The following is a 14005-nucleotide window of genomic DNA, read 5'->3' on the forward strand; positions in this document are numbered from 1 at the left end:
ATAAGTAGATAAATACTTGAGCTTTTTACATAACATGTATTGTACTGTCCACCTTTTGATTTTAGTGAATTTTATATAGTAGATGAAGAGAATTCTGTTGCTGGTGGGAACCATGTCTTTCGCCCACAGTTTGAGGCTAAATCCTGATGTCATTTCTTCCCTTAACTTTTTTTTTTCTTTTCTCCTCCAACCCCTGAGTCACCTCAGCCTTGCTTGTAAACAGGAGTGAGCAGAGAATAATGTTTCAGCTGGGCTGCTCCACACTGCAGTCGGCTCAGCCAATCAGTGAGAAGCAGGAAGGTGAGAGGATCATTGGCACAGAAAAGAGCGTGGGGGACTGAGAACATATGATAACAGCAGAGAGATTCCTGAATAGATTGGAGAGCTGTACTTGCAGAGATAGATTTCTGGCAGCATTTTAAACACACTGCAGTGTTTAAATAGAATTTGGTTTTGTGGCGGACAATCCCGCTTTAATGGGTGTACTCACTTTTATTGCCAGTGGTTTAGACATTAATGGCTGCGTGTGGAGTTATTTTGATGTACACTGAGAATTTTGACATTCTTCACTTAAACTACATCTATAACGAAAAAAAAAAAAATAGCCCCTATGGGGTACTTACCGTGGAACAGGTAAGTCTTATGGTGGCCATACACGGTACAATAAAAACATTCGATTTTCCCGTTTATTTGATCTAAACGATCGAATCGAACGTTGAAAATATTTTTTTTTTTCGATCAAGAAATTCGAACGATTATCCCGTGTTTTCCAGAAAATCTGATCGGACATGCTGGAAAAATCTTTATATTCGATTTAACAGAATAATCGAACTAAATTATCTAATCGAAAAAAAAAAATGAAAAATTGTACCTTTAGGATCCCAATGAGGCTTCCTCTGTCCTCTTTAGCCTGGAGGATCCAGCAATGGCTCCCCTGAAAAATTCTTCGACAAGCACTGCGCAGGAGCGGCAATATTTACCTTCTTCGGCGCAGATGCAGTAGCAGCTTTCCGATGGGCTCAGGGGGAAATGGCAGAGCCAACTCTACTGCACAGGCATGGGTCGCCTACGCCTGCAAAGTAAAGTGGACCTGATCAGGCTCGACTATTTGAGCCTGAGGTGGAACTGTAAGCCACTGCTGCACCTGCACTGAATTGTGGTAGGAAAATACTTACCTCGCCGCTGGGTTTGGTGGGTCCAGGCACTGAAACGGAGGGATGGAGGATGACGGGGAAGCTTCGTAAACTATTAGAGGGATACAGATGGGGGGGAGGGGGGTTTGGAAACAGTCCCCCGAAGGCAAGTAATGTTTGTGACCTCTACCCCCCACCACCACACCCCAATGGCCAACACTACTTGCAAACCTCCCTTAGGGGGAGATTTGCTTTACAGATTTTATTTAAAAAGTGCTCAGAGACCCTTTAAGGCTGGGTGTCAAACTCAAATACAAAGTGGGCCAAAATTAAACGCTGAGACCAAGTCTTGGGCCAACCTCAATGTCTAGTGGCCCTAAAAATGTTCCCTGGTGTCTAATGATCCCTCTTCCCTCTCCTATATAGTTCCCTGGTATCGAATTGCTCCCTTCCCTCCCCTATACAGTTCCCTAGTGGCCCATATCCCTCCCTTATACAGTTCCCTGGTGTCTAATGCTTCCCCCTCTCCCCCATTTGGCTATACTGGTGATGTAGGCCCTAGGGATTCACCTATATTATATCGTCTCTGTTGGTCTAGAGTGGGCCAAACATAATGCAAACTGGTGAAACCAGTATGGCCCCCGGGTGGGAGTTTGACATATATGCTTTAAGGGAATGGCCAGAAAGTAGATCTGATGTGTCTTACCTCTAAGCTGATGACCACATAAGTACGCAAAGCCAAACCAGACACAGCTAAGTGCAGCTTACATATTAAAACATTTAAAAACAATAGAAATAGGAAAAAACATTTGTTTATACCTTTATTTCCATGGTAGGAATAATAACATCTTTCAGATTGTTCAGTTTAGTGATTGGCTGGTCTGATGGGATGGGGATAGCCTCTGGGGTGAAATGGAAACAATGACACGTTAATTAACGTTAACACCCAAGAATCCCCCTTACATACACAACATGACTGTCCCTATAAATGAAGCACTCTCACAAATATAAAATTTTTCCTATCACACAAGATGAGAAATGTGAACTTCTCAGCTTTTTGTTCAGCAGAGAGTGTTGCCATGGTTACAGGAAACACTGAAATTTGAGTTACCTGCTTTTTGGTCTCTGAGTCCCCATTACTTTCCTAGTGGTTTGGGTCACCCCGAGCTGCATAGGTATTCTGTTGTTCTGGTCCAAGCCCTGCCATGCACTGATGAGGACCAAAAGTCCAAAACAGGCTGTGTGCATGTGGGATTGATCTGGCTCGGTAAAAAGTATAAGCTATAGGTTCATTGTACACCAGTGGTTCTAGATGTAAGCCTGACTTCAGGGGCATAAAGACATTTGCCTATTCAGTAGCGGTGCATTGTGGGTAACCACAGATGTTCACTTAAAGCTAAATTATCGCAAACACCTTCTGTGTTAGGGAGGCAAATTACAGGATCTTCTCAAAAAATTAGCATATTGTGATAAAGTTCATTATTTTCTGTAATGTACTGATAAACTTTAGACTTTGATATATTTTAGATTCATTACACACAACTGAAGTAGTTCAAAGTCTTTTATTGTTTTAATATTAATAATTTTGGCATACAGCTCATGAAAACCCAAAATTCCTATCTCAAAAAAATTAGCATATCACGAAAAGGTTCTCTAAACGAGCTATTAAAGAGTAAAGGCAGCCATACACTGGTCGATGTGCCATCAGATCGACCAGCTGACAGATCCCTATCTGATCGAATCTGATCAGAGAGGGATCGTATGGCTGCCTTTCCTGCAAACAGATTGTGAATCGATTTCAGCCTGAAACCGATCACAATCTGTTGTGGTGGTGCTGCCGCCGCTCCCCCCGCCGGTATACATTACCTGAGGCTGGCTCCCGGGCGTGATGTCCCCGTCATGTGGCACCTCCGGCTCCGGCATCCGCATAGAACTTACGCTATCACACCAGTGACAGCGGAAGTTCAAATAGAGCGCCCTCTAGTTGTACTTCCGCTGTCACTGGCATGACAGCGGAAGTTATACGAGGATGCCGGAGGCGCCATGACGGGAGCAGTGACGGACGGGATGCCCGGGAGCCAGCCTCAGGTAATGTATACCTGATCGGATCGGCCGCCGCTAGCGACGCGCTCCCTACCCGCGGGCGATCGAGGGTAATTTCCCGCACGGCGCGATCGACGGACCGATCCGATTTCGGGAGGAAATCGGATCGGCGGGTGCGTGTTGCGCGAACGATTGGCAGCAGATTCGATCCCAGTGATCGAATCTGCTGTCGAAACTGCCGCAAATCGGGCCAGTGTATGGCCACCTTAACTGACAGGCTGCAGAAGCTAATTTAAACCTCTATTCTCCTGTGTTAAACAGTTTAGACAGAAGCCAAAAGACATTACTAAAGATAAAAATCTCTCTTACATTTAATGTGTGCTTATCACCAAAGCTAAGCTCCTAAGGAGGACGCAAGCCGCATTCCATACTGCAAAGCATTCTGGGGCCCTCCCCTCGGCTGCTAAGGAGAAGACGGGATCAAGTTTCAGCAGCTTCTAAACTCACAGCACAGATAAATCTCCGGGAAGATTACTCTGCAGGAGTCCGCTATTGTTCCTAGCCACATGGCTCATTAATATTCACTGCACACTGTGTTATTCTGTACGAGGCAGTGGCGGACATACGGCCGTGCAGGCCGTGCCGCCGCACAAGGGCCCCTGAAGTTCTGCTGCTTCAGGGGCCCATTAAGTATTGCAGGGTTTTTTGTTTTTTTTTTTATGTTTTTTTTTTTTAACCTGGGGGGCCCAACTCCTGTCCTCCCCCCTCACCTCGCCCCCCCCCCCCTCATGCGGCGGGAGAGCGGAAAATACAAGAAGTCTCCGGCCGGGGCGGCAGCTGCCGCTTGGTCTCCAACTTTGGAAACATATCGGAAACTAAGCAGCAGCTGCCTCTAGCGTCTGCTGCAGCCCCGGCCGGAGACTTCCTGTATTTTCTGCTCTCCCGCCGGCTGCAGCGCATACCGGGAGGGGGGCCCCGAGGTGAGTGAGGGAGGATAGGAGTCGGGCCCCCCACCCGGATAGCTACCCACCCGGCTACCTTACCCACCCACCCGGCTACCTACCCCGTTACCTAACCATCCACCCGGCTACCTACCCGGCTACCTAACCAGGCTACCTACCCACCCACCCGGCTACCTAGCTACCCACCCGGCTACCTAACCACCCTGCCGGCTATCTACCTGGCTACCTACCCACCCGGCTACCTAGCTACCCACCCGGCTACCTAACCACCCTGCCGGCTATCTACCTGGCTACCTACCCACCCGGCTACCTACCCACCCGGCTACCTAGCTACCCACCCGGCTACCTAACCACCCTGCCGGCTACCTACCTGGCTACCTACCCACCCGGCTACCTAGCTACCCACCCGGCTACCTAACCACCCTGCCGGCTATCTACCTGGCTACCTACCCACCCGGCTACCTAGCTACCCACCCGGCTACCTAACCACCCTGCCGGCTATCTACCTGGCTACCTACCCACCCACCCGGCTACCTAACCACCCTGCTGGCTACCTACCCACCCGGCTACCTACCCACCCACCCGGCTACCTACCCACCCGGATACCTACCTACCCACCCGGCTACCTACCCACCCACCCGGCTACCTACCCACCCGGCTACCTACCCCGCTACCTAACCATCCACCCGGCTACCTACCCGGCTACCTAACCAGGCTACCTACCCACCCACCCGGCTACCTAGCTACCCACCCGGCTACCTAACCACCCTGCCGGCTATCTACCTGGCTACCTACCCACCCGGCTACCTAACCACCCGGCTACCTAGCTACCCACCCGGCTACCTAACCACCCTGCCGGCTATCTACCTGGCTACCTACCCACCCGGCTACCTAACCACCCTGCCGGCTATCTACCTGGCTACCCACCCACCCGGCTACCTACCCACCCACCCGGCTACCTACCCACCCGGATACCTACCTACCCACCCGGCTACCTACCCACCCGGCTACCTAACCACCCACCCGGCTACCTACACACCCACCCGGCTACCTACCTACCCACCAGGCTACCTACCTACCTACCCACCCGGCTACCTACCAACCCACCAGGCTACCTACCCACCCACCCAGCTACCTAACCACCCACCTACCCACCCACCAGGCTACCTACCCACCCGCCTACCCAGCCACCCACCAGGCTACCCACCCGGCTACCCAGCCACCCACCAGGCTACTTACCCACCCGGCTAAGGGCTACCTACCTACCCACCCGGCTGCCTACCTACCCACCAGGCTACCTATCCACCCAACCACCCATGGGAGCTGCGCGCCGGATGGAGGCTGGGACAGGAGGTCTGCTGCTGCAGGTGAGTAAATGTTTTTTTTTTATTATTTATTTTAGCAGGTGTATGTTCTGGGCAGGTCTGCCACATGATTGCGTGTATGTTCAGGGCAGGTCTGCCACATGATTGCGTGTATGTTCTGGGCAGGTCTGCCACATGATTGCATGTATGTTCTGGGCAAATTTGCTACATGATTGCATGTGTTTTCTGGGCAAATCTGCCGACATGATTGCACGTATTTTCTGGGCATATCTGCCGACATGATTGCACGTATTTTCTGGGCATATCTGCCGACATGATTGCACGTATTTTCTGGGCATATCTGCCGACATCATTGCACGTATTTTCTGGGCATATCTGCCGACATCATTGCACGTATTTTCTGGGCATATCTGCCGACATCATTGCACGTATTTTCTGGGCATATCTGCCGACATCATTGCACGTATTTTCTGGGCATATCTGCCGACATCATTGCACGTATTTTCTGGGCATATCTGCCGACATGATTGAATGTATTTTCTGGGCAAATCTGCTCACATTATGTGTATTTTCTTGAGAAAACCTGCACAATTATGTGAATTTTCTGGGGAAAGGGTCACCAAAACTTGGGCCCACTGTCTTTGCGTTGCACTTTTCAAGGGAACCTGAGGTGAGAATAATATTGAGGCTGCCATATTTCTCTCCTTTTAAGCAATACCAGTTGCCTGGTTGCCGTTCTGGTCCTCTGCCTCTTATTCTTTCAACCATAGACCCTGAACAAGCATGCAGCAGGTCAGGGGTTTCTGACAATATTGTCAGAACTGAGAAGATTAAGCTGCATGCTTGTTGCTGGTGTAATTCAGTTTATTACTGCAGCCAAATAGATCAGCAGGGCCGCCAGGCAACTAGTATTGTTTAAAAGGAAATAAATATGGCAGCCTCCATATCACTCTCACCCCGGGATCACTTTAAATTACAGTTAGCTCCGCCCTTATCCGGTCATTGCCACGCCCATTTTTTGCCGCGGCGCTACGCGCCGCAGGTTCTATCCACGCCCATTTTTTGCCGCGGCACAGGTTATAGCTGCACCCATTTTTTGACGCGGCGCGCTTCGCGCGCCGCAGGTCAGGGGGCCCACAATTGATATTTTGCACAGGGGCCCACTTCTGCCTGTGTCCGCCACTGGTACGAGCTGTTCTGTGATCAGAAGCAGGCAGGACATGACGACACATTTGGCTTCACAAACATGGAACCTGCCATGGGCTGTCAGGAGCATCATTCTCTGCATATACTATATACAAATTCTGTGAAATCCAAACGTGGACAGTGAAATGCATATGTAATGTAAGTACAGCCAATCTTTAGCTACTGATATATGTGTTTATTTTCTCTGAGACCTTATACCTAACAGCTCCTCTTTAACCTAATCATCTGAATCAACTAATTAACTCTAAACACCTGCAAAAGATTCCTGAGGCTTTTAAAACTTCCAGCCTGGTTCATTACTCAAAACCGCAATCATGGGTAAGACTGACGGCCTAACTGCTGTCCAGAAGGCCATCATTGACACCCTCAAGCAAGAGGGTAAGACACAGAAAGAAATTTCTGAACGAATAGGCTGTTCCCAGAGTGCTGTATCAAGGCACCTCAGTGGGAAGTCTGTGGGAAGGAAAAAGTGTGGCAGAAAACGCTGCACAACGAGAAGAGGTGACCGGACTCTGAGGAAGATTGCAGAGATGGACCGATTCCAGACCTTGGGGGACCTGTGGAAGCAGTGGACTGAGTCTGGAGTAGAAACATCCAGAGCCACCGTGTACAGGCATGTACAGGAAATGGGCTACAGGTGCCGCATTGCCCAGATAAAGCCACTTTTGAACGAGAAACAGCAGCAGAAGCGCCTGACCTGTACTTGACACTGGACTTCAGACATTTTGGCATTTCCCTCTCCCCAGTCTTCCTCCAGACTCTGGCACCTTGATTTCTGAATGACGTGCAAATGTTGCTTTCATCCGAAAAAGTACTTTGGACCACTGAGCAACAGTCCAGTGCTGCTTCTCTGTAGCTCAGGTCAGGCACTTCTGCCGCTTGTCTGGTTCAAAGGTGGCTTGACCTGGGGAATGCGGCACCTGTAGCCCATTTCCTGCACACACCTGTACACGGTGGCTCAGGATGTTTCTACTCCAGACTCAGTCCACTGCTTCCGCAGGTCCCACAAGGTCTGGAATCGGTCCTTCTTCACAATCTTTCTCAGAGTCCGGTCACCTCTTCTCGTTGTGCAGCGTTTTCTGCCACACTTTTTCCTTCCCACAGACTTCCCACTGAGGTGCCTTGATACAGCACTCTGGAAACAGCCTATTTGTTCAGAAATTTCTTTCTGTGTCTTACCCTCTTGCTTGAGGGTGTCAATGATGGCCTTCTGGACAGAAGTCAGGTCGGCAGTCTTACCCATGATTGCAGTTTTAAATAATGAACCAGGCTGGGAGTTTTAAAAGCCTCAGGAATCTTTTGCAGGTGTTTAGAGTTAATTAGTTGATTCAGATGATTAGGTTAATAGCTAGTTTAGAGAACTTTTTCGTGATATGCTAATTTTTTGAGATAGGAATTTTGGGTTTTCATGAGCTGTATGCCAAAATTATCAATATTAAAACAATAAAAGGCTTTGAACTACTTCAGTTGTGTGTAATGAATCTAAAATATATCAAAGTCTAAAGTTTATCAGTACATTACAGAAAATAATGAACTTTATCACAATATGCTAATTTTTTGAGAAGATCCTGTACACTGAGAGTTGCTTTTTAGTAGGAGGGCTTCTTGGTCTCTTAGTTCCCTATACTTTTCTAGTGCTTCTGTGTTGCTTAGGTATTCTGCTGCCGTTTGGTAAATCACAGCTGCCTGCACAATTAAATTGTAAGGTATTTTTTTGGGAAACCAGTTGCAAGATGTCTTGGACTATAGTTAATGTGTTACATCAAGATTTATTTTTTTTTAAATAACAATTCAGCTTTCTTCAAAATACCAACCGGTAATAGGCCTGCCCAACCGAACTGTAAATTCATTTTCGTTATACTACAGAACTAGTCAGACTGAAATGGGAAGGTAATTTTCAATGACAGCTAATGTATTTATTTATTTAGTTATGTAGGAAAAAAAAAGTTTGAAGAGAACCTGAGCCAAACCTAAAGACAAACATTAGCTACTTACCTACGAAAAGGGACATCTCGGCATCTTCTACAGGCTTCTCGCATCCTCCTGGAGACCACCGCTGCCGCCCGTGACCCCTCTTATGATCGTAACCATGCTCTTTATGCACTAGTGCGGCCATACTGTGAGTGCAAGAAACGGCTGTGCCTGCGCAGTAGCATGGCCTCTGAGTACTGCACAGGCACAGCTGTATTTGCACAGGCTCAGTATGACCGTACCCGTGGATGAAAAGGAGCGTGGCCACGTCAATTATCCGACAAGCTCTTGTCAGATATGTTCTCGGGGTCTGTGTGCGGCAACGGTGGGGACAGGAGGAGGTGAGAAGCCGCTGCAGGATTCAGAGACTTTTCTTTTAGGTAAGTATCCAATTGTTGTCTTTACGTTCACCTCCGATACATTTTTAATGCATCTTGTAAGTTACTTCTCAAAAAAATGAAAACATGTGCAATGCCACATTTTCGATATGTTTACTACCTTGTTCAGTCTATAAAGGGGAACACTGCTACCACCTCAAAATGGTTTGGCTACAAGGTAACTACTGTGCAGATCCTGATGTGTGGGTGAACACAGTGATAACTGCGCAACTCACAACAGTCTCTGCCCTATCTGGGATTTAAATTATATAGATCCATGCACTAGGGACAATTTAAATGAAAGAGAACCTAAAGTAAAAAAAAATAGTTTACTATTTACTTACCTTCCAGCCCCCTTAAGGCTTCATGGTCCCTCGCTGTCATCCCGTGTTCAGCCATTCCTCCGCTGTCCCCTTTTGTAATGTGGCCAACTGACCAGTCTGGCAGCCACTGCACTTGTACTCTGTTGCATGGCTGGGAACTTTCTGTGCATGCGAGTTACAAAACTTTGCTTAGTGCGCAAGAGCAGAGTGCTTCCAGCCACAGGAGCGCGATAGAGGACTAGCACAGCACGGGGGGGTCGAGCATCCAGTGTTGGAGGGGGACACCAGACAGTGTGGGATGACAGTGAGGGACCAGGAACAATTCAGGGTGCTGGAAGAAGCCCCAAGTAAGCAAATGGGCAATTTATTAAATTTTTTACTTTAGATTTCCTTTAAAAGCAGACTAAACTTTTAGTAGATTGTATGATATATTATAGGATTGTGGGAAGAAAGCAGAATATCTCCTGCTCCTTGTGTCCTTCCCGATCATGCACCTCCATTACGGTGAACCCATGCTATGCATCTGAGTGAACTAGACTTGCCTAATCTCCATGCTCCCCTCCAGTGACTAAGCATAACCTTATGCTCATACTGTGGTGTGTGATCTGGTTTTCTTGTATTCCTGTATTGACATATTGCTGTATGTCACCCCTACATATTGCCTGTAACCTAAACTAATGTCCAGCGCTGCGTAATATGTTGGCGCTTTATAAATACAATAAATAAATAAATAAATATCTCCAGATTTGTGGATGGAAGTCAAAGCCGGGACCTAAGAGGGCAAACCGCAATTTCATACACAGGCTATGCTGGATAGAGACACAAATCTATCTGCGGTATATAAAAATGAAAAAATGTCCCGCTAATGCAGTGCACGGATCAGTAGGTCTCCATTTTCTTTCATTAGTGTCTCTCTGGTTTTATAAATGCCCCCTTCCATTTATGTGATGTGTAAGAAGTGTATGCAACAGAACCCAAGCTGTGCTTACTGCGCATGTTCTTCCACTGGCTGGCGTCCATGTTGGCCAGTACAATGTATGCATCACACAGCCTCTCCACATCTCGCACCATCTGTGGTCTGTGCTTCCTTATTGTATTCACTATGCTGCACGCAGCCTCCATCCGGTCCTTTAAAATGGTAGAAAAAGAGGGGGTGTTTTAGTTTGTTTTTTTTATTAAAATTCAACAACAGTAAACAAAAACAAAACAAAGCAAAAAAACTGTGTATCCCAAGTATCCAAGTGCACATACAGCCCACAGGGGATAAAAAAAATAAATAAAAAAAAAATAAAACCTTTCTTGTTGCAAAGGAGTGAATATAATGTGGAAGCTGCCGCTGCAGACTCCTGTTAGGTAATCTCTACTGCACACATCCAAAAATGGCACCAGAAAATTTGGGCACAGGGTGAACCCGAAAAACAGCGCAAGTAAACTCCTGTTACTCGCACTATTTAACCTTGCGCACCTTAAAGAGAACCCGAGGTGTGTTTAAAGAATGTTATCTGCATACAGAGGCTGGATCTGCCTATACAGCCCAACCTCTGTTGCTATCCCAAACCCCACTAAGGTCTCCCTGCACTCCGCAATCCCTCATAAATCACAGCCATGCTGTGAGGCGGTGTTTACATCTGTAGTGTCAGTCTCAGCTGCTCCCCCGCCTCCTGCATAGCTCCGGTCACTGCCCCCGTCCCTTCCCCTCAATCAGCAGGGAGGGAAGGGATGCAGGCGGGGACAGGAGTTCTGCAGGAGGCGGGGAGAGCAGCAGACTGACACTATAGAGATAAACACAGCCAGCTCTGACAAGCTGTTTGTCAGCAGCATGGCTGTGATTTATGAGGGATTGCAGAGTGCAGGGGGACCTTAGGGGGGTTTGGGATAGCAACAGAGGCTGGGCTGTATAGGCAGATCCAGCCTCTGTATGCAGATAATATTCTTCAAACCCACCTCGGGTTCTCTTTAATGCACTCTACGCGCACTATTGGCAGCATAGCGTGCATTATTACCTTAAGTCAGAGGAGTGCCCGCTATGTACAGCATAGTGAGCGCTTCGCCAATAGCGGGAGCTCCATTCATCCCGCCATGGACCCCTTTGGGTCCAGTAACTTTAAAGGAAGTGATCCCCGCACTTTGGCTAAATAAGCTGCCTGTCATGACATCATGACAGGACGGGATGAATGAAGCGCCCGCTATTAAGTGCTCGCTACGCTGTGCCACTAGAGGGCGCATATGTCCCTCTAGTCCGATCGCCGCCGGCAACAACAGCAAACAGGAGATTGCGTATAGAACGCGATCTCCTGTTTGGCTTCTCCTGTCGCCATGGCTACGATCGGAATGACGTCATGGACGTCAGCAGACGTCCTGACGTCAGACGCATCCAATCCAGCCCTTTGCGCTGCCCGGGAGTGATTGGTCCGGGCTGCGCAGGGCTTTGGCAGGGGGGCCCTCTTCCGCCGTTGCGTGTGGCCGATCGCGCGCTGCGGCGCCGATCAAGCTGTACGCGCGGCTAGCAAAGTGCTAGCTGCGCATACAGCACTTTAGAGAAAGAAAATCGCCCCACCAGGGGCTGAGATATCCTTCGCGGCAGCTTACCCTTACCGCCAAGGAGGTTAAATAGCACGAGTAGCATGAGTTTATTTGCGCTATTTTCTTAGTGTATCAACCCCATGTAAATAATGTTGGATCATTCAGCTACACAGGACAGAGTGTTGGATGAAATCACTCAATCTTCATCGTGGTCCGGGTGAGCAAGGGGTGGGTGCAGGGGACTAGTGGAGGTCACAACGGCCGTTTCGCATCTGACACACTTGCTCAGGCCTAACATATAACTAAAGTGGCAGCAGTATCAAGCCTACCTCCAGGTAATATTTTTGTTTTTTAGGCCTCCCTCAGATGGGAGGCTGAGCTGTGCACTTGTAATTCAGTTCAGCATCCTGTCTGCTGCCCGCCAGTGTAATTCGGGTGCAATTTAAATGTAGCCCAACTGCAGTGGTAGTAACATCACGCGTCTCAAGCGCTGACATGCGGTGTTGTTACAGCAACCCTCAGATGCCACTCCTTTGGGGGGGGGGGGGGGGGGGGAGAGCGTTTGTACAGCGCTGGTCAATGCAGAAGAGAAGCTAACAGGCAGTGAATTTACTCCCTGTCTGTTGCATGTGTGGAGGGAGCCTTAAAATTTGCTAGAACAAGGAGGAGGAGCCTAATTCCAATCTGTATACAATTTGCATTATTTGCATGCCAGCCTGGAAAAATTAAAATCTCATTGACAGTCTTCAGTGCAAGGAACAGGCAGATATTACATGGGGAGGGGTTATTTTATGTATTTATATAGCGCCGACATATTACCAGGGCTGTGGAGTTGGTACAAAAATCATCCAACTCCGACTTCTCAGTTTATGAAACCGCCGACTCCAACTCAGACTCCAGGTACCGAAAATTGCATGGACTCCAACTCCACAGCTCTGCATATTACGCAGCGCTGAATAGAGTATATAGTCTTGTCACTAACTGTCCCTCAGAGGGGCTCACAATCCAATCACTACCATAGTCATATGTCTATGTATGTATCGTGTAGTGTAGGGCCAATTTAGGGGGAAGCAAATTAACTTATCTGTATGTTTTTGGTATGTGGAAGGAAACCCACGCAGATAGAGGGAGAAGATGCAAACCGCTTGCAGATGTTGACCTGGCTGAGATTCGAACCGGGGACCCAGCGCTGCAAGGCGAGAGCGCTAACCACTACGCCACCATGCTGGGTTATAATAATAGAGCCCAGTTTGTGACACCAATCAGTGTTGCTGAGTCATAAAGGCCTTATGCAATACAGTCTTACAGCCAGATGGGGCAAAGTGACCCATTACAGAGACACTTTGGGCAATGATGCAGTCTGGTGCGCTGCAGCTACAACTGCAAATCCCTGGAGAGAGAGGCTATAGTGTTAACTTTATGCATTACAGCAATTATTTTTCAGTAAAAACGCAAAATTGCTCATTAGAAATAAGGAACTTAAAGGTGGGAAATCTATATAAAAAGGACAACAACAAAAAAGTGCCACACAGCAGATAAAATATGTAAAATCATATGATCTCTTTAGTATGAACTGGAAACAAAATGATACCTCATCGGTTTGGGAGATTTTCTTTGGCGCATTCTTTGTGAGCCGCCCCTTTTTCACCACCTCTGGTTTCATCAGGAGGTCATCTTTGTTGGCGTTTGCCAGGGCCAGGATGATGAAGAGTGTGTGATATGGGTGGTCCAGAGAGCATCGGCTGATCAGCTGTGAGAGTAGCGGAGTGTTATCACTGGGCTTATTCTCCAATAAGATAAGAAAATCAAGCCTTGACTTAAAGCACACATGAAGACAGAGGGCTATGGAGGCTGCCATATTTATTTCATTTTAAAGAATAAAGGTCTGTACACACGCCGGACTGGAGGCAATGACGGGTCCGTCGTCACCTCCCGCTGGGTGGGCGTTCCAGCGACAGTCCGGCGTGTGTACGGTCTGTCGGCGGACAGATACGGCTGTTCCTGAGCGATCCGCCCTGCGGATCGCTCAGAAAGAGCCGTATCAGTCTGCAGACAGACTGTACACACACCGGACTGTCGCTGGAACGCCCACCCAGCGGGAGGTGACGACGGACCCGTCGTTGCCTCCAGTCTGGCGTGTGT

General features: G+C 48.1%; 1 protein-coding gene across 1 annotated transcript in view; it reads right to left on the reverse strand.

Annotated features, from left to right (window-relative positions):
* ATM (ATM serine/threonine kinase) overlaps positions 1-14005 on the reverse strand; it is a 216521-nt gene that overhangs the window by 33421 nt on the left and 169095 nt on the right. Inside the window, 3 exon segments of the mRNA XM_068266920.1 lie at positions 1953-2035; positions 10330-10468; positions 13455-13613. Coding sequence (XP_068123021.1) covers positions 1953-2035; positions 10330-10468; positions 13455-13613 — 381 coding nt within the window.

The sequence above is a fragment of the Hyperolius riggenbachi genome, chromosome 2 (genome assembly GCF_040937935.1).
Source record: "Hyperolius riggenbachi isolate aHypRig1 chromosome 2, aHypRig1.pri, whole genome shotgun sequence".
Lineage (NCBI taxonomy): Eukaryota > Metazoa > Chordata > Amphibia > Anura > Hyperoliidae > Hyperolius > Hyperolius riggenbachi.